This window comes from Limulus polyphemus, unplaced genomic scaffold (assembly GCF_000517525.1).
Source record: "Limulus polyphemus unplaced genomic scaffold, Limulus_polyphemus-2.1.2 Scaffold560, whole genome shotgun sequence".
NCBI classification, from domain to species: Eukaryota; Metazoa; Arthropoda; class Merostomata; order Xiphosura; family Limulidae; genus Limulus; species Limulus polyphemus.
The window spans coordinates 8,124-30,363 of record NW_013666170.1 but is presented as its reverse complement, the minus strand read 5'-3'; the positions used below and the strand labels follow the sequence as shown (position 1 = coordinate 30,363).

At 30.9% G+C, this 22,240-nt stretch overlaps 1 protein-coding gene across 1 annotated transcript; it reads left to right on the top strand.

Annotated features, from left to right (window-relative positions):
• Positions 1 to 564: 564 nt before the first annotated feature.
• On the top strand, positions 565 to 21,451 carry LOC106459109 (ankyrin repeat family A protein 2-like). Its single transcript, XM_013918695.2, has 7 exons — positions 565 to 589; positions 2,027 to 2,241; positions 3,615 to 3,681; positions 9,675 to 9,731; positions 16,899 to 17,131; positions 18,172 to 18,319; positions 19,615 to 21,451. Exons 1-7 carry the CDS (start codon positions 565 to 567, stop codon positions 19,662 to 19,664), a joined length of 795 nt encoding a protein of 264 aa, XP_013774149.1. The 3' UTR covers positions 19,665 to 21,451.
• Positions 21,452 to 22,240: the final 789 nt, after the last annotated feature.

Here is a 22,240-nt window from a genome sequence, read left to right as displayed (position 1 = left end):
CAGAAGTCACATTGACTTCTCATTTATAAATTTTGTCTCTTCCCTTACAAGGGCTTCAGTGTTCAACCCATTAGAAACATGCACCATAGATATTGATAAGCCAGAACATAAAATTTCAACTTTTTATCCTTTAGCTTTACTTAGATATCACTATTTTTGTTTAACCCACATTGACACACCCCTCTCATATTCTCTGTCTTTTAAGAAATGTCTGTAATTCTGTCTGACATTGCTATTGGACATGCTTAAATCAATAGAAAGAGAAATCAGACAATTGTCTGTTTTTTTAAGCAGTAAAAGCTGATAATTTGTTGTGAGAGCTTCATGGTTTTGTACTAAAGACATTGATACATTCAGTAATGAAATTTTTTACCATATTTATAGGTTATTTAGAATGCTAAACAAATTATAGTAGTTTTACAGGATACTAATCTAGTGTCTGATATATTTTTATGTTCTAAAATGCATATTTGATAACTACATGAATTATTTTTGGTCAGTCAACATGGTGAGAAAAAGGGTTTATGACCCCCCCCCCCCACACACACACACACACACAAACCCATGTGTGAAAAGCCTCAAGACCAAAGTAAGTGCTAAATTTTGTGGGTTTTATAGATATTTTGTATTTATTCATATATAATTTTAATAGAAGTAACTATAATGTAAAAATTTGAAACTTGTTAGGTTAGATAAGAAAACTTAAGTGTAAAAAATTAAAATATTTCTCCTCAAAGAATACATGTGAGCTCTCATTACATGATGTAACTTAATACTTTGTTAACCCAAACTTGTACTAAGCTTTCACTAGGTGGTTTATTGCTTTGCTAGCTGGACACAGCTCAAAGAGAAATAAGATTAAATGAAAATGGACATGAAGTTGTTCTGAGTTGGAGGCTGTTTAGGATAAATAATTGTAATTGTCTGTTACAATATTCAGTCGCTCTAGAAAAAAAAAATTTGTTTTCTTTTTATTTCATATTTTTCAAATTTCATTATGGATGATTTTGCTACATTTAGTGTTAGGATAGAGAAAATGAGAGACGAAGTGTAAAGTTTTCCGAAAATATTTTTTGGATATTCATTTAGGAGATTCTACAGGTTATGTAAATGAAATTAGAAAGCTGTATGGTTAAAAGAAATACTTTTATTCTTAGCATGAAAATCACCTTTCATTCAGAATGACTCGGTAAAGGCTTTGTAAATTCATAGACAAATCCTTAGTAAAAACACTTTATTAAAAAATCAGATTTTTTATGTGAAACGGACTTGTAAGGTTTACTAAAAGCTTGCCAAATTTCACGAAAATATACTTGGTATATATTTGGTATTATACACAGTTTCATGGTTACAAAGTTTTTCAGAATGACCCACCCAGACACACAGAGTTAATTGGATTAATCAATTATTTTAAGTGAGACTAATTGATTATCATAGGTATATTATTATATCAATTAACCAAGTTAGTTGCCAAAACTCTAGTTAAAATATTTTAATTTAGAAATGTATACAAACATAAATACAATTAGGAAGTGTTTTGGTAGTATTTTAGGCATAAAGAAAAACAATTTTTGATGTTTTTTAATATCAACCTCATGATTGAAGAAACTATAAAAGCAGATGTGAGTCATAGAATATATTATAGACATTGCATCTAAGATGAAGTTGTGATAATCTTCTCTTTAATATTACCTGAACTACATAGAGCTGTCAGTGAATTGTGTGTAATAAAGCAGGACCTTGTGTGCTTGTGTAGTCAAAAACTAGAAATGCATCACAGATCATAAAATTGTTTATATCTATCATTAAATTTAAAGCATAATTTGTATAGCAGTATTCCTAGTAATACCTTGACCCAATTAACAGAGTAAATTGTATTGCATTCAAATGTATTTTATTAGGTTTTGGAGTTTATGTATTAAATTACAGTTTCTCCTGACATTATTTTCATGGCAATGAAAATTTCCTTGAAAAAGGTATTACTGTGTATAACAGTATAGTTAAAGTACTCTGTATTTTTATATAGCCAGTGACTATGTGTGTCAAGAAGACCAGAAGGGCCACCATTCTGTAGACAGTTTTACAGATTTTACTGTTATTACAGACAATGAAGAAATTCCCTCAAATACAACTAGTGATGATAAGGAAAGTAATAAAAGCCTGGAAAAGCAAGACACGGCTTCTCTAAACTTGGGTGGCCTAAACCGTGACAGCACCAGAAGTGCCTTTACACCATACAGAGTAAGTTCACAAATGTTTTGTGTGGAAAAGGTTCTTAGTTAATGATGAGTACACTGGAATGGGTGGCAACTGCCTGTTGTAGAAAAAACATTGTCCCCTACATATGTTGTTTTTCCTACAACAGGCAGTTGCTACCCATTCCAGTGTACTCATCATGAATAATCTGTCCAAACAATCCATCAACAAATAATTTCTCTGACTGATATCATTGAAGTTTACTGAGAAGTAAAAGGCTATTTAAATGTATGTAGGTGGAATTGGAAAAAAATAAATCTGACTGAACTCACAGATTTTTTCACATGTTTAGTAGATGTGCAGTGAATAAAACAAGTTATTAAATTGACAGGTAATAAACTGTAATATATGAATCATATTGTTATTTAATAAGCATGTGTGATAATGTCACACTGACAAACCTACTTACAAAAGTAACATCCTTTTAAATAACAAAAGAGGAAACATTTTCATAATGTGGAGAAGACTGAAGAAATATTGTTTCATAGGTATTGTAGATACTGTAGAGTTGAACTGTTAATGAACAGCTCCTGCCTTGTTTCTTGAGTGGATTTTCTAGGCTGAGGCCTGCTTCAATCACTGTGCTTTTTTTGTTTTTTGACATGGGAATTTATGTTGAAAGAGTGGACCTATTGCAGAACTTTTGATTTGACCTCTGTAAATGTTGGTACTTGTATGATGCAACTATTTGTTGTCTGATGTCATTCATTGAGGCTGTGTTTTTTGAGAAGAATATGTCAAAATGTGACTGTTTGGAAAGTCTTGGTGACAGTAGAGGAGTGGTTAGTTTGCTTTACTGTGAAAGAGTTCTTTGATTTTCCATTTTTGAGTTGTGTCGAGGACTGGGTTGGTCGTAGTGTATTTGTAAAAGACTAAAACATGTATTAAGTTTTCATTTCTAATTTAAAAGTGCAAGAATGAAAGATATAAAAATGAGAATAAGTTTGAAGAACATGCAATGCAAGAGTTTGTTCTCAACAACTTAGTCTTTCAAAACTAATATATGTAATGTGTTGTAAAGCAGAATAGACTGAAGAAACACAGCATTTTGATTTTATTGGAAAATTTTTTCGTCTTTTTTTGTTGTTTTTTTGTAAGTAAACTTTGCCCATCAGAAGTCTTTTTGTTGCTTCCTATGTGTGGAGTTTCAAATATTTCAGCCAAAAATATAAACTCTGCCCTTTAGATTTTAATCCAAAAAGGAAAATGAAACTAATTTTGAAATTTAAATGATTTAGTTCTTCCAAAGTCTGCTTCTGCATGTTTATTTTCTAATAAAAAGAAACTAGTGTATGATAATCTTTTCATGTATTTTTTTAAGGTATGGTTTTAATTTTCAAAATAAATTTATGTTACAGCCATCTACTGTGCTAACAAATTTACAACGTGGGAACGTACAAACACAAACACCAGCAGCTTATCCTGGTAAGTTCAGTGACTTTCATGTTTATGACTTCACAAATAATAATTTGCTTCTAATAAAAATAAAAAGATGACAATTTTATTTTGCAGGGTTTTGTAAAAAATAATAATAATAATAAAAGACTCTTTGACACTCTTAGACAAAAAATGATGTTAAGTTATAATTATAGAGCTTATTGAATTGAATAAAAGTTAGTAAAGTTTAAAAAAATATTCAATATTTTAGTGAACAAAAGCCAAAAAACTTTTGTGAAAACTGGAAAAAGGAGATCAAGACTGACACCTAGAAGTTTTCTGTTGTGTTTTTACATTCTTTATTTTTGTCTGAGTGTTAGCTTGTTTCAGATTTTATTTAATCATCAAAGTCTCCTTTTTTTGGTCAGCATCTTCTATTCTTTACTTTTCCATCCTTATTATGCCATTACTTTTGTTTTTAAGTATTAACTGTCTTCATTCACTGGTAATTGTTTCAAAATTTCATTAAAATTGAATATTTTATGTATTACTGCTTTTGTATGAAAACTTGAGTAGTTGTAGGAAAAGGAAGCATTTTAAAGAGGTTACACAAGTAATAAAATATGACACTTGGAAATATTATTTAGTTTCTGACCTTTGCAGACCTAAATTGCAATTTTTATACAGACTTAGAAGTACTTTGATAAATGAAACTCAAATTTAAATAACTAACTTAACTCATTGAGATCCTTTATGTGGCTTCTAAGTATCCTTATTTTACTTCAATAACATTTACAATCTTTGTAAAGAAATTGTTAATTTTAAGAAACGTGACTTCTGTATTAACATAGAGCTAAATTAGTTAATTTTGACAAATAGCACAAGTAAGTATAACATTAAATATATTTTTTAGATCACTGGTATTTTTCAAGAACCTTAAAATAAATGTAGCTAATGTATTTGATGGTTTAAGTATTGACTTCATTGGTATTCAGTGACACTTTTTCATAGCTTTTTCCATTTTATAAAACTAACTAATACATTTATTTAGCCTTTCATTAGAACATTTTGTATTAAAGTGTTATTTGAGTAGGCTTGTCAATAAAATGGCAACATAACATATCATGAAACTAAATATGAAATTTACTCAGAGAAAGAGATATCAGATAAACACTAGAACACAGAGAAGAGAGAAGGTCAAAAACTGATAGCTATACGATGTATCTTTATTTTGCATAATTCTTTTTGGATTGTTTTCATGCGTGTTTGATATTACAGTTATGCTTTAATATCACTCCCAAATTGGTATTGTAAGTACTTTTTTCTGTTGATAGAATGGTAAAAAATCGCTGTCAGAGTGTAACAGTTTTTTATGTTGACTCATCGTGATGTAAATTTACTTTATATCATCAATGAAAAAAAGACTGAAATTATTCCATAACTGCATATGGAAATATTTGACACACTATTTTTTAATTCATCCAGTAAGCAACCTTTGAACAGAAACAATTTTACTATACAGTAAAAAAACAATCATAAAAAACACAAGATCTTCCCCAGAGAACTCTTTTTGTTCTTCCTTTTACCTTGAGAGGGCTCCTTTGGAAAATATAATGCCAGACTATAGGGAAACTTAACTAAAGAAAAGTTTTATACACCTAATTATCCAACAATACCAAAACCTTTTAATTACAATATATTGTGAAGATTTTTCTCATTAAACTAAGAACAGTACATAAGGAAATGAAAGTGCAAAAAACAAATCTTATAAGAATAATAATAAACTTGCAGTTTATTCCATACAATTAATAATTCATCTAGATCATTTCAGTGATTGAACTTAAAATATATAAAAATGATTCAACTAAAATTTAAAAATGGAAAGAATAAAAATAATAGGTAAAACATAAGGGAAAAAATGCTTACTCGTGTATTTTAACATTTTTGATTTTCCTTGTGACAGGAGTATTTGAACAACAAGGAAGCTAATATTTTGGTTAGAATCGGAACCAATTTTTTTTATCTTAAATTAAGTCAAGAAAGATTGCACCTATTTTGTTAGAGAAAAATTACCATCAACCGGTAATCCAAATAGTAAAATGAACGTTAAATCTTCGTTTTTGGGTCTTTTGAAAACTGCTGTAAGAAGTTGCAATCTCCCATTCAACTCCAATGACTGGACTAGCACCACTATAACCATTAAAGGTTTTGTGTTTGTCAGGTTTTATGTATGGGCTGGATCCTTTACAGTAGGTGTCTGTGACTTGTTGGTGATAAATTTCAACAATAAATAAACAGCACATAGTCCTTTTGTTTTAAAATAATATATTAAAACAAGTCAAATGTATATACAAATGTTTGTTACACTGTTGGTTATCACAGTTGTATCCAGAGCTTTAAGTAACGGTTTCCTTTTTGTTCAAGTCCACACAAGCTGGTTCAGCTACTTCAGAATACAATTTGACAAGACAAATTATTCTTCTGTACTCTGTTATTATTATACAATCTGTGATAATTTCACTGTAAAATCACCACTATAACTGTTAGTTACCACAGTTGTATCTAAAGCTTTCAAAAATCGTCTTTTTTTTCTTTTTCATCAAAGTCCACACCGTCTGGTTCAATTACTTTAGTACACAATTTGGCAAGATGAATTATTCTTCCTACTCTGTTGATACAATATAATATGTGATAAGTTCACTTTAAAAATTGCCACTATACATTCTTTATAGCTACACTCACAATCATACAGTCTAGATCTATATCTCAAACTACATTTTGGATGTGTATTTATTGCCCGACAAAGGCCTAGAACTTTCTACACAATATGCAATATTATAATGCAATAATACTCAATTAAAACAATGGGAAAAGTTTAAAAGGTTCTAGTAACATGAGTTAATAATATAACAACCAGCAATTCATAACTAATGAACTACACAACATATCATTCAAAAACAGTTTTGTAAGCAAGCTTGCGATAAAGTATTACTTCTAAAAATATATCAATTTAACACTCGCATTAAATTGAAAGAGTCGTGACATTTGCATATTTATTTTTCATAATCCACAGTACTCTGTCACTCAAAATCGACACTCTATTATGTTATATCACTGACTTGGAGTAATGTGACAACATAAGCATTGAAGTCTCAATAAAGCCAAACGCATTTAAATCTTAATAGAAAGACATTTATTTCTGTTACACCCCAAATAATGGTTTATTTGAGATATGAACTAAATATAATATTTCAGACTGGTATCTGGGTTATGACAGGAAAGAGTTTGAAGATAACCAAACTCATAACAAAAAAAAAACATCAGGTATTTTCTTTGTAACCTAGAGGATAGCTCTCAATATAATCCATCACAGAAATCCATTATTACAGACATTGGTTTTATTATTTTAAAGTTCAAGATGATAGTTTCCATATTCAACAGTTTGCCATGATGAAGAAAAGAAAATAGTAGCTAAAACATTCAACTTGGTCAAACTTGCAAAACCAAATCTGTTGTAGTTGAGCTATAAAAATATGGCAGCAAACTCTTGAAAACACTAATAAAATTAACCTGTTAGCATTCTGAAATCTACTTCTATTTACTTACTTTACTTTTATTAATAAGTCCTTGTTCTATATTTTGTTTTTGTTTTCACAAGACATTTTATTAAGTGAATTACTTTGTACAAATTTTCCATAACCTTGTTTTACCTTAAAAGTTATCACTTTTGTTTTTGTATTACGTAGGTATCTAGGTGACTTGGTTTGTACATCTATGTGTAATGTAAATAGCCAAGACATTGTAAACTATATATATGGTACTATGGTCTGTCTGGTCGATAACAATCTGTAGTTACTCTCTATCTAACTTAGTTGTATATTCCTTCACTGTTTAATCAGCTATATTGGGGAAAAAGTCATAAATATGAAGTAAGGAAGTGCATTTAGGATGAAGAAATATATATATAGCTTTTATTAAAGTATCTCTAATTTCTGGGGCTACCACCATAAACTCACCATTGGATTTTCAGAATGACCCCCATACCCACTATTTTTTCTATTTATTGTTAAATACAAGTGGAAATTATACTGCTGCATGATCTGATAGAACTTTGGGTCAGCAAATATTTTGAGTGAATATCCATTTGATTAGTTAGAAAAGTGCTTTACTAATATTGGCTAGTGACATAATCATTTAGCTCTGTTCATAAAAGTGCTTGTTATTGTTACGTACATTGGATTTACTTCCAGTCCGGATGGTTTTAGTATAGGTTAGAGCTTGTGGCTCCTGCTTCTGAAATACCATAGAAGATTGGTGCCCTATTTAAAAAAAACAACAAAAAACTAACAATATTAGACTTAAGAATTAGCCTATTTTGTGAAAAGATAGAACTGGTAATCAGGTACTTTGTATAGATAAACAGTAATTGTAGGAGTTGATAATTGGTAAACCTTTTGACTCAGTTATTAAAAGTACTTGCTTTCCGTCAACATTTTTTTCTTTTAGATGAAAGGGAAAATCTTGAAAGGTGTTTCAGATAATTGCTGGTTGTGCCAGACATCCTTTGATACCTGCAGTCCCCATGGATGGGACAAAATTAAAGAGGCCTAAAACTCTTTGTCCAAATAAATTTAAGTCTGATTAATTTTTTAATCCCACCACTTTCCACATTACTCCAACCAAACTCCCTAATTACACACCTACTGTTTGTGGTCTATAGAGATGTTATGAACTGTATTGTGCTTATTGTTACTGTTCTTTCTTTCTTTTTTCTTTTCTTCTTCTTCTTCTTCACTGGTTATCCTTATAGGGACCTAAAACACTTTGAAATGAAATCAAGTTCAGAAATATAGAAACCACATATACATATGTATACAATATTTAAATTTAAATTGAATTCAAAGTAATATTCTTTGTTTATAACAAATATGCTATTTGTAAATATTATTTTGGCACTAATAGGTGTATTACATGCATTGATCCTCTGATGTCCTGTTTGTTTTTGTACTGGTGGGTTTACATATTGCATCATACTAAGTAATTTTATGTTTTTGCATGTAATAAAACCCACTTTATAGAACTGACTACACAAAATTAGGGGAAATTGCTCATTTTCTATGTAAAATACATAGAAGACCTTTTCTGTGATTAATGAGCAATTTGATATGTAGTTAGTTTTAAAAAATTAGTTTAAAGAGCTGATGGAATCGCTTCAGTAATTATAGAGTTAAAGTATATGTATTACGTGTGTTTATATGGAATTAACATGTCTTGTTATATTGTTTGTTTGTTTATAACTCCTTTCAAATGGGAACTCAATAATTTATTTTACAGAGGCTCTAAAAAATGTAGACTCGCAAGCTGCGGATCACGGTTTCAAATCCACATCACACCAAGCATGCTCACCCTTTCGGCTGTGGGAGCATTATAATCAATCAATCCCACTATTTGTTGGTAAAATAGTAGCAAAAGGAGTTTGTGGTGGATGATGTTGACTAGCTGCCATCCTTCTAGCCTATCACTGCTAATTTAGGGATGGCTAACACAAATAGCCCTCGTGTAGCTTTGCAAGAAATTCGAAACAAACAAACAAACCAAACCTTAAAAAATGCAAAGAATGCTCCTTGGTTGTGAAATATCACAGTTTAAAAAAAAAATATATCATTCAGACACTTAATACTAAAGATAGAGAAATTTGTTTTGTAAAAAATTGAAAAAGAACTTTTTTGAGACTTCAGTATAAATCTGTATAGTAAATACATGGTTAAGGTATTTCACCTATAATTAATATCAAGAAACTAAAGAAAGGAATGTATACTTCACAAAATACATAGATATTTATTAACTCGAAATTTTTAAGGTTAATCTAAGATTGAGGTTACATAATTTATAAAAAAAATATTGTTTTATGGTTATTATTTTGGTTAAGTTTTAAGACCATTGTCTTTAATTTGTATATGTTTATATACATCTGTATGTGTATATTTTGTACTTTGTAGTAAGCTTTTAAAACTGGATTAATTCGTATTCATTATGTTTAGAACGAACTGTTCATCAACTTGCAGCTCAAGGAGAACTTTTTCAAGAGCACATCACAGGTAAGTTTTAGATTTATTTAACTTGTAAAATATTAGAACAAAGTACATATAGGCCCCGACATTTGTAAAATGCAAGAGAAATGTAACCAGCCCTTGCGAAACAGTACACGAGGACTGTTAGCTGGTTGATGCCATATCTTTATTCTTTATTTACAAAACTGGACAATAAAAGTTGATTTGCATTGACTGAAATGTACTGTTTTTCTGTTAATGAACCTGTGGTTGTATTTCAAGGGCAAAGTAAGGATAAGAGGCAAATATAAGACTTGGTATATTAATTTGATGAATAAACAAGGTAACAATCAATAAAATTTTTATATCCAGTAAAACTGGAAAATTATATCTCCTTAAGAGTCTGACACATAAGATCTCAACTAGAATCATATGGTAATTACTCTTTTGTAGCTTACAGACAAGAGAAAAATGATTAGATTTTTACTAGGAAATAAAGCATCAGTTTCATTATGATGCCGTAGCTCTTCTTGATGATTACTGCTCTCTATATGTGTAAATTTTTGCTTGCCACTTGTCTCGCTCTCTCACCTACCTCCACGTGTTTGCATGTGTCATAGCTGCATTGTAGCATGCAACAACCCTCCACCAATAAGAGTGTGACACACCCTTCTAGCACAACTGATTCCCTCTATACTGTTGAACCCAATCATCACTTCTCGATTTGGCACTTTAGTGTTCAGACGTATAGCTCGCCACTACTTTGTACTTTATTTTTTGCAGGTTTTGTGCTTGGTTTTCTTAAATTTTCATTCGATTTTTTTTGTTTATCTTTTCTTTGATTTTCTATTTTACTTTCAAGATAGTTTAACGTTTGATTTTGTGGCCAACTCTTTTTTAACATGAATTCCTGTATTACTATTACCACGACTTCAATTTTTACCAATTCTAACTGCTGTTACTATGGCTTCAGGAATGACCTTATCTGCAGAGGAGGTTTGGCTCTTATCTGCCATGAACTTGAGTCTTCCATGCAGCCTGAAAGTTCTCTTGAACTTTGACCAGTTATCCCATTCCCAGGGGAGGATGGTCAGGATGATAAGGATTTTGACAGCTTTTTCCCCCTCCTTACTTTGCCATACAATCTTGATCTATGCCTTTAGATATGCCTCAGCCTTTGTCTGCTTCCCTGGACATGGTGACATAGGTTTGTTACATTTTGTCTTTATCCCCTCCTACCATGGCCTGGATGCTTCATTCCCAGTGATGCCAGGTTTTAGACTGGAGTTGACCCACAGATTTGGGTCTGATGCACCCTAGCCACTCTACATTATTTGAAAGTCCACTTTCTTGGATGTGCTTTTTTGCAACACTTTTCTTCACTCTGGGTAAAGAGTATATTTGGTACAGATATGGTGTGATCTCCCATGAGTGTTACCCTATCCACTGAGGTTTCACATTCCATGGGCTCTCTTTGCTTCCCACCCATCTTCCCAACTTCTGGTGCTTAATTTTTGCCTAATCTTGAAGTGGTGATTGGGTTTTACAGTATAGAGGGAGTCAGCTATGTTAGAAGGGGTCTGATGCACTCCTGTTACTGAAAGGCTGTCACATGTTAATTTACATGCTACAATGCAGCTGTGTCACATGCAAACACATTGGAGGTAGGTGGGAGTGCAAGGCTAATGGGAAGCAAAAATGTGTGCATATAGAAGACAGTAATCTTCAAGAAAAGCTATTATGTAAAAAGAGGTATCTATCGGAAATACATTTTCAGTGTCAGAAAGTGTTAACTTTCACTATTTATTCAAAAATTAAAAGTCACAAAATTGCATAAACACACATCTCATAAAAAATTTACTTAAATTGAAGTAAATCTATTTGCATAGTTATTTGTATGTACCAAGATCTTTTGTCCCATTTGTGTGTAACTTTTAGCTCAAGGAGCATCTTCAGTCATTATCATTATAGAAGCACATGCTCCCAGAGATCCTTAGTTTTGACTCCATTCATGTAGTACTTGAATTGTTAATTTTTGGCGTCTTATAAAAATGCTCTGCAAGTGGTTTTAAACACTCAGTTTTCCTGGCAGTTTTACCCCAGTTTGCTGGATCTGTCCAAAATATACTTTGATATAGTTCACTATCAAATGGGGAGAATCTTCATTCAAGACAAACCTGTACACTTGGAATGACTGTAATTCTCAGTTTTATTAGCACAGTCTGCTTTGTTCCTTAGACTGTAGTTGACACTGACAGTACTATATTCTCTGTTTTATTTTTATAGTGCCTTGCTTTAAGCAAATTGCTCTTAAGATTCCCGGAGCCTGATTTCATTTCCAGTTCAAAAGATTTTCACAGTGTGTGCCTGAAGTTTCTTCCTTGAGTTCCTGTAAGGCATTCTTTGCTTTTTCTACCATAGGCAGTATCAGATATCATAAACTGCTTTCTTTTTCAAGCTGCATAGACAGAACACAACATGTATCCAGCACATTTTTGTACAAGCAACATTTTAACAGAAAAGTGAAGTCCTTCATCCTTCTTAAGAGTACTTATAATTTAACCAATACTACTCTCTCCTTGCAACTGACCAGATAATTCTCTGTTGCTTGAGCAAGAAGTACCCAATTACTCAATAAATGATTTACTTCATGTCTAATGTATGCAATAAGTCTTGTCCCATGCAATTTGGGAAAATTAAAATTCTGCACAACAAATGTACTGGAAGTTATCTCAAAGTGCCTTTTGAACTATCCAGATCATTTTAATACACCATATATAGTTGTCATGAGGTCTTTCACATCAGTAAATGATTTTCATACACTGTCTTTCAATGCCAGTTCAACTCTATGGGAAACACAGTGAATGCCAAAGGTGATTGTCATTTTTCAGTTTTTGTTAGCAATCATTATAAACTTCAGTATTAAGAGATACTTCATCAGCTGTAGCTGAAACTAGCAGGTAAGTGTATTTCTCTGCTGGAATTGAAACCTTTCCATCACCTTTGAATACATCATCAATGCTCCTTTTTAGGTTATTTGCATTTACATTGCCAAAGTTATCAATGTCTTATAAGGTAATACAGAAATAAATTGGTATACCTTGCTTCACTGTTCTAATAAAATCGTTTCTTTTCCAGAGCCAATTTTTCTTACCGGACTGCTGTCACTATGCGCTGAAGCTATTACTGAACATACAACCACTGCTACTATATCACTAATGGCTTCTGCAATAATGTTAATAAGTTCTTCCTCTCTATTAGCATTATCAAAATTCGAAATTGGTTGTATCCCATTTTGTTTTTGCTCTTTAACTAGAGTTTTAAATGTTGACAGAGGCTGTCCATCCACAGCAAGCATGTAAACTGTTTTAAGAAGCTTTCTGTATGCCACCTTAGCTTGTGTATGTACAGCTGTGTTTATCTGAGATTGAAGAGGGATACTGGAAGCAGTACCACTGGTACTAGGAAGAGTTTTCTCATCATGTTCAAGCAACCTTTTAAAGCCTTAAAAGCACAAATGTATAAATCATTCATAACGTACATTATAATAAAAACAGCAAAGCTTTAGTTAATAAAATAACTATACAGTAGAATCTATGTAAAAAATAATCCTAATGACTGATAATACAGAAATTTACACCAACATATGTATAGGCCTGCCAGTTAAAAAAAAATAAAAAATCAATAAACAGATAATACTGTACATAAAATATAAACATTTAATTATGTTTAAATTCATTTGTAAATAATAAAGGCCACAAAACCAGTTCTTTGATTACCTTATTGTATGTTCACTTGTCACAAATAACCAAATTTAAAGTTTGCACCTAATTTGAAAATCAGTTAAATTATCAAAAAAAGTTGGGTCTTGGCCAATAACTTGTAAATGCATACAAAGTCAATAACAACTTTAATGTAAAATAAGCCTAATTAAATTGTTGAATTTGTCTAATACACTAAAAATTGTCTTGCAAAAACCATTTTTCCTCCGCTGTGTGTAGATGCTTGCAGTTTGCATACAAGCAAAGGTCTATACAGGTAATGTGTCAGGTTTATATAGGGCTGCGGATTCTTTTACAGTAGGTGACTGTGACTTGCTGGCAATAAATTTTAACAATAAACGTAAAGCACATAATCGACTTGTTTTAAAATAATATATTCAGAATAACTTGGACGTATGTACAAAAACTCGTTACACTATTGGTTATCACCATTGTATTTACAACTCTAAATCTCTTTTACCTCAAAAATCCACTTAGGCCAGTTCAGTTACTTTAAAACCAAATTATTTCTTCTGTCCTATTTTATCACAACATAATAGTGGGTTACCACAGTTGTGTCCAGAACATTAAATAACTGTCTCCTTTTTCTCAAAGTCCACACAGGTGGGTTCAGTTACTTTAGAACACTCTTTGACAAGACAAGTTATTCTTCTTTATCTGTGTTATTACAATATCACAGTGAAACGTCCATTAAATATTGTCCTTTACCACTAAATTAACAATCACACATTCTAACTTCACTTTCACTAACTCAACATTTTCTGACTTCTTTAGAAATTGCCCATCACAGCTGAACTGCCTATCACTCAGTCTAAATCTATCTCTTATTATCACTTAACTTGCTTTCTTTTCTTACTCTCTGTATCTGCACATGTTTATAACACACATGACAGAAAAATCTAGAAATATCCAGCCCTCTAGTGACAATATTACACCCAGTGGGAATAACTTCAAAGCTTTGAGTAAGATGACGTCAACAATATAATGAAAGCCTAATACAATAGTTAATCTGTATACATAACTTGTACAGAGCTACGTAACAAAACTTGTCATAACTATTGCTTTTAAAACAATCAACCTTCAACACTCTTGTCATGAAAACTGAACAATCATAAAATATTAAGTCAGAAAATAAGTTAAATAATAACTCTTATAGTAAACACTTGTATATCCAACACAATGTTTGGGTTTACCTTTGAATCAAAGGCAGTGTTATAGTATAAAGACAGTAAAATGTAGGTAGTTGGTGATACATGTTTTATGTGTAATGACAAACAATGAAGAAATGTCATTATAAATTTGTGTAATGAGTACAAAAACAAGATAAGATTATACATACCTAAAGCAATGTGTATATATATATATATATATATACACACACACACACACAGATATACTTGTCCACCTCATGCCGACTGTACCCTTTAACTTCTTTTAGATCCTTTGTACTGTTTTTAGCACAAAAATTGCACCAAATTTTTGTTACAATGTCTTTTCCTAAGGTGTCCTTTGATGAAGAAAATCCAATTTGTCCACCAAAATTCCATTTGTTGAATGTTGACAACAAAACAAAATTTTGCTGGCTAGACTCAGACGTGTTTACAATTGAAAGTGGAATCAGAACTGAACTTTGACAATTTCTGACCACTGTAACAGTACAGCCCTTGCAGCTTTGTGTCATGCAGAAAATCAAAGTAGTTCATTAAAGGCAACTTAGGTCATGATCAAACTTATTAAAGCTCTTCTTGTTCTGAATTCTCTAATAATTTTGTAATTTAAACCTTAACACAGTGACTTAATTTTTCAGTTACAAATATTAGATGTTTATATAATCCAACAACATAGTTCAGAAATATCATATTACTGTGCTTTTAAAATCACTAATCTAGGCTAATTAAAGTTAAAGTACTGGATAGCAACCACCAAAATCACACAAAATTATCTGTGAGTTTGACCTGTGAAAATAAACTACAGCTGATTGCATGAACTGTCAGGTTTTGAATATGGGGCTGTGGATTCTTCACAGTAGGTGTCTGTGACTTGTTGGTGATAAATTTGAACAATAAACTGACAGCAAACAATCCACGTTTTTAAAAATAATATATTCAAAACAAGTCAAACGTATATACAAAAATTCTTTACACTGTAGGATATCACAGTTCTATCTGGAACTTAAAATAATTATATTTTTTTCGTCACAGTCCACACAGGTATGTTCACACACTTTAAAATGCACTTTGACAAGGCAAGTTATTTCCCTTTATCTCTGTTATTACAATATCAAAGTGAAACTCACTTTAAATATTGTCCGTTACAGCTAAACTAACAATCACGCAGTGTAACTTCACTTTCACTAACTTAACATTTTCTGACTTAATTCCTTTAATAACTTCTTTAGAAATCACCCATCATGCTAAACTGTCAATCAGTCAGACTAATTCTGTCTAATTATCTCTCACTTAACTTGCTTTCTTGACTTCCTTTCTGAATCTGCACATATTTATAGCACACAACAGAAAAATCTACAAATATCTAGCCCTCTAGTAGTAACAATATTACACATAATGAGAAGAACTTGGAAGCTTCGAGTAAAATAATGTCAACAACTGAACTACACACACGAAATACGACTCAAACCGAGTTATGTAACAAAATTTGTCATAGCTATAGCTCTTAAAAAAATTAACTTTTAACACTCTTGTTATGAAAACTAAATAATCATTAAATATTAGATCATTAAATGAACTAAATAATAACTTTTACACTAAACAGTCTTGTATGTTCAACATGAATAGTGAGCACTAATAAGTTCTCACAAGACCCATTTTATTGGTGCTCATGAGCATCAGTGCAATGACACATATCAAACATGAAGGCCTGGTTACATTTCATAATTGGAAACCAAAGCTTTTGGACACATTAAAAGACAACATATGGAGACTAAGTAAAAAAACTGTGTTTAGTCTGCAGTAAACTTTTCTGTTGCTCATTATTAATATGTCATCTGGTGGGACAGTGGTAAGTCTTCAGATTTACAATTGTAAAATCAGAGGTTCAATTTCTCTTCGTGGACACAGAAAATAGTCGGATGTGGCTTTGCTATAACAACACACACACACATTATTAATAATTTTCAGTTACAATTAACCAGAATAATTCCATTTGAAAAATAAACAAAAAATTAAATATATCATCTAGCCAAAAGTAGTACATTTATCCTGATTATATAATTGATTAATTGTCACATTTTTTTCAATTTCATTGAAGTATTTTTTAGTATGCAATTTTGATTTGACAAATAAGTTCTGTATGTCCATTTAATTTTGCCTTCTCTGTTGAAATTTAAAAAAAAAAGGATAATTTTTCAGTATATTTCTAAATAGTGTACGCTATGAATTAATTAATTTTTTTTCCACATCTCCATCAAACACAGGTGAAAATCAGAATCAGATTGATGAAAGAGATGATAATGGTTTAACACCAGTTGCCTGGGCCAGTGCTTATGGACAGTTAGCTACAGTGCGACTATTACTGGCACACAGAGCCAATGCCACTATAGTTGGACATCATGGAGAATCACCACTTCTCTTTGCAAGTGCAAATGGCCATTCTCACATTCTTCGGGAACTTTTTAATGAACATGTAGATATAGAACATGTTGATGATGTAAGCCTTTTAATTTTATTCAAAGTATATGTATATGTCCACAATCAAGCACAAATTGTTTTTAATTAAACACTTAGATTCTCTTAAACACATGTTGCCATAATTTTTTTTGTTGTCATATATTCTAAAACATTCCAAGTCTTTAAGGCTGAATAAAAAGTTTACTTATATTAAGCTTACATTCATTAGCTTATTAAATCTCTATGCTACTACTATCTTATATTTCAACTGATTCTTTAACAGTGTTTCCATGTAGAAACTTAGAAAAGTATTGTAATAACATGTTAAAAACGTTTAAACTATATAATGAATATTTATGTGATCTGCCCTCTGACAGACCAACAGTAAATCTAAAGGATTCTAACTCTAAAAATTGGTACCCACAGTGAGCAGTGCGCAGATAGTCCATTGTATGGGTTTTTGTTAAACAACAAACAAGTTGTATTATCTAATATTATTCATAAATATTGACCTTTTTAAAGGTTAGTATTTTATGTTTGAATAGATTTAAAATTGGAGAGTTTAGTAGACTTTGATAATAGTCACTTTTGTGATTATGGTGTTTAATGCCCTTGTTCAGTAATTTGTGATATTTCATCACAGCAAGACTAATAATAATTTTACTTACATCTTTACTGGCACTCTATGAGTCTCAGTAAGAAAGGTTTATTATAGCATTTCATGACCGGAGGAGCTCTAGTATTGAGCAGAATGCTTCATCACCAGAAGCATGCCACATTCAAAGTATGCACTTTAAATGCTGTTATACACCTTATTGAAAATATGTGTAGAGCCAGTAAAGAAAGTTGGGAATAGAATTATTATCAGTTTTAGTATGATACAATAACACAAATTATCAAATACTAACTCATTTTTGTTCTGGAAAAATTCTTATCTAGATGTTAATAAGCAGTGCTCATGAGAACTGTGAATGTGTTCATTTCCAAGTGATGGAATAATATACAGTTGCATGAAAGATACTATTAAAATAGTTATGAATTATTACGAAAAGTATTTCTGCATTTTAATGTCTTATATAGGATGGAAATACAGCATTAATGTATGCTGCATTCAACAATCACCCTATGTGTATCCAGGAATTACTTAATGCAGGAGCTAATATAACTGCCAGAAACAATGACTTGCATACAGCATATGAAATAGCTGTTGCTCGAGGAAGCAAACATGGTGAGTTTTTAAAATTTATTTTTATAAATAAGATGGAATATTCTCAAAACAGAATAGAAGTTTCCATAATATGTATTTTAAAATTCAGTAATGTTTAGCAAAGTGACTGTATGTTAATTATGAGCTTATTAACATGCTGTTAGTCTCCACTTCTGTTAGGAATGTATGCTGTTTCTTTATTGCTAACAGTGCATACTACCATGATTCATATTGAAGTATTTCAAAATTTTCTTTTTTTGCTTTATTTGTTTTTACTTTGTATAGGAATGTTTGAGATGCACTTTATAAATCCAACCATTCAGTTAATCTTGAATAACTATTATAAAAAGGTTCTTCACTCAGTAGTAGAGCTCAACATAAAGTTTATATAATATGCATATATATATGTGTGTGTGAGTGTGTGTATATATAGAGAGAGAGCTATACATAAGGAATTTTATGAAAAAAGTTCACATACTTTACTATATCTAAACTTGAAAAGCATGAACACTTTTCTGGCTATATGGTGTAATGAAACAGGTTCAAAAATAGTTCATCAATCATTTCTGAATTAAAAGCTTCCTTAATAGTGGCTTATAACAAACAAATGATACATGCAGTCATGTTTTGTGGTTTTCCCTGGCTTTGAACTTAACATGAAAAATACTAAAATTTTCCTTAAGTAACATTGCTATTTGTGTAACTTCATTTCTTCTTTTTTTGTTTGTTTACATGTCTTGGAGGTATTTCGTAAATTAAGATGTCAAAACTCCATCTTTTCAGCTTATTATTATATTATGCTTAGTAAAAATATTCATTTCACAGTAATTTTAAAAAATATTAATAAATCAAGCTATGTGATAATTTATGATACTTTGTTGTTCACACATGAAAAAGAAAACTTCTTCCAGGACAACATTTTTCTATCAAGACACATGCAATAAACAACTTTTAACAGTTCCTTGCTACCAATAAGTATATAATTATGAAACAAAGGAAAAAGAGACAAAGATTATTAGCACTTTATTGTTAGCAATCCTGATATAACACCATTTTCATTAACAATTGTTTCTTCTTTGTGTAACCTATAGCATATTTGAATGAAATTTAGTATGTATGTTTTCAATAAGTTTTAATAACTTATTTTTTAACATTTGTTTTTTTCTTCTCATATTCTAAGCTGATGGCAGTTTAGTTTTATATTCTGATAATGTTTTCCACTCTTTTAATAGTGTTTTATATTTATAGCTGGTGGCAGTTTAGTTTTATATTCTGATAATGTTTTCCACTCTTTTAATAGTGTTTTATATTTATAGCTCAACAAGTCCTGGAAAAATATATGATGGAAATATTGCTGAAGTCTTGACAAGAACAAACAAAATAAATGAAATTTTTGTAAAAGTGTTTACAACAACATTTTACTCCACATTTTATAAGCAGTAATTGTAAACTGCTCTTAAACAACAGTTCTCACCAACAATAAAGTATGAAGTGTGCTCTAAAACTACCCAGTTAGAGAATGTATTTCCATATTTTGGGATTCTGATTTTAACTTTGTTCGCCTTCACTGTAAAAATGTGTGCAACAATTCTTATGTTCAACAATTTTTCTCATCTTGTGAAATACCAATAACTCTTAACAATCAAAAATACACAGCCGAATGATACTTTTCCCTTGGGATGTCAGTTTTTGAAACAACATTACAACACCTGTGGTAGTACCAGTAATACACTTTTCTTTGACTTAAAGAAAGTCCACAGTATAAGTAAAGATGTGACACAGCATACTCTTTTTCATAGTAATACAGCTACTTTCCTCATTAGCTGAAAGTACTGCCATCTGATATGAAAATAGTTAGTAGCATTTTACTTGTACAAAGGTCTCATTTTTAAAATATACTTTTTCATAAAGTGTTTATAATAGTGGTTATTAAATTTGTCTAAATTATATGTATACTGTGAAAGTAACTAGTGTATTGGAAACATATTGAGAAACCATTGAAAATATTACAGACAACATTAATGCCTATACAAATGCCTCCTCATTTAGTTAAGGGCCTCAATAACTTACTGGAAAAGTTAAAATTATTATTCACTGATAATAATATTACTTTTTCGTTTTTAAAGGTGAATTTGATGTTGATCCTATCTTTAGAAGAAAACTATACATTTATAAGGTAAAATACTTAAGTAAAAACTTTATATACATTACAACTTTAAATGTATACATAATTGAGAATAATAGTTATAAACTATTCTGTGTGGTCCATAGAGCTGATGACATACTTTAAATTAATATATTAATCAAAGATCTAACACTTTTAAAATTAGTTAATTATATTTTTCTTCACTATACATAGGGTTAAGTAAATTATATTAAAACGATTTTGGAGTCTCATCTAATTACAGTCTTACCTTGCCACCTCTAGTCATGCTTTATCTGACAGATATGGATCTTGACAATAGCCCTATGGTACAGTTTTCATTGCAAAATGTTCTGTTGTAAGGCTCTCATGTCCAAAGAACTCCACTCCTTCCTGTGTTTTTTCTATAACCAAATGATGGTTTCTAGCACCCATTTCAATAGTTGTACACACAGGAACACATAGGCACTGCATCCAGTGACTTGACCAGTATGTCTTCATGTATAATAGGATGAATACCCTTTTCATTCTTCAGCTGCTTTATACCAGCTTTGGTTTTACTTGACTTGCTGATTTGCATTTTCAAAATTTTTCTAATGTAATATACTGAGCCCTGTTTAAACTAAAATTAACAAGCATTTACAAATACCACATTTAAACTAGCCAAAACTAAGGCACAATGTTGTTGATTTAGTCTCAGAGTTGATTACATTTTTGTGGTCCAGTTTATATATCCTTCTAAGGATTATAATGGTATAAAATATCTTATACGCACACAGTAATTATCAATAAATCTATTCTTAATGTAAATAAACTGTAAATCTATGAAATGTCACCATGGGAAAGCTTTAATTAAAGCTTAATATTTCATATTAATTTCCTTTTATAAAATATTTTATATTAAACTTAATTGTATGCTGTATACATGTTTAGTTGTTGATAAGAAAGATGTGAAATTATAGAACTCCTAAGAAAATAAAGTTATAAAAAACATGATGCTTGTCTTCTTTTTTCCCTTCTCTCATATTGAGAAGTATGTTACACGAAATTAGCCACTTGCTTATATAGTCATGAAAAATTGGTTTTGTTTGTTATAGATAGAAATCATAATACTATTCCTTTGTGTAATCAACACAAACCTACCTTAATTTCTTTTAACTTCCTTTTTTTTCTTTCACCTTTGTGTTGAATAACCTAACAATCTTTGTAATGTTATTGTTTGCTATTGTACTATACTTATATGACTAATTATTCACAATAATCAAATTGAATTCACTTGGGATGGGCATGGACTAGTGGTTATCTTGTTTGGACTTTGAACCCGGAGGTTCTTGTTTCTTTCGTTGTTACTGCAAAAATTGCACTCTGCAATTTGGGACCATGGTTGTGCTCAGTAGTGTAACTTGGAGGAGACAAGCCAGATAGCTATCTCAGGCAGAGATCCAGTTATTTTAACAGATATTTCTGGACTAAATCTGATATGATTGAGGAAAAATCTCTCGTATATTTTTATTATCATAAACAGGATTGTTTTTATCTTACAATTACATAAGGTAGGGGAACCAGTTTGTCAAACTTTTCTTCGGCACAAAAATACCTAATTGGGTCTGCTATAAGAGTAGTTGTTAGGCCCCACTACTTAGTCAAACAAAAGTAACCTAACAGTTTGCACCAGGTGTTGTTGACTAGCTACTTTCCTCTATTTTATCAGCTCAAAATTAGAGGCAGCTATGCACAGATAGGCATTATGTAGCTTTACATGAATAAATGTATATAAACAAACTTTCAATACCCATTTG

Bases quoted from the DNA above. Each gene is read 5' to 3' on its own strand.
- LOC106459109 (XM_013918695.2), top strand. From the start codon at position 565: ATGTGTGAAAAGCCTCAAGACCAAA. The intron at 590-2,026 runs GTAAGTGCTAAA...ATTTTTATATAG, and splicing joins TGAAAAGCCTCAAGACCAAA to CCAGTGACTATGTGTGTCAA. The intron at 2,242-3,614 runs GTAAGTTCACAA...TTTATGTTACAG, and splicing joins GTGCCTTTACACCATACAGA to CCATCTACTGTGCTAACAAA.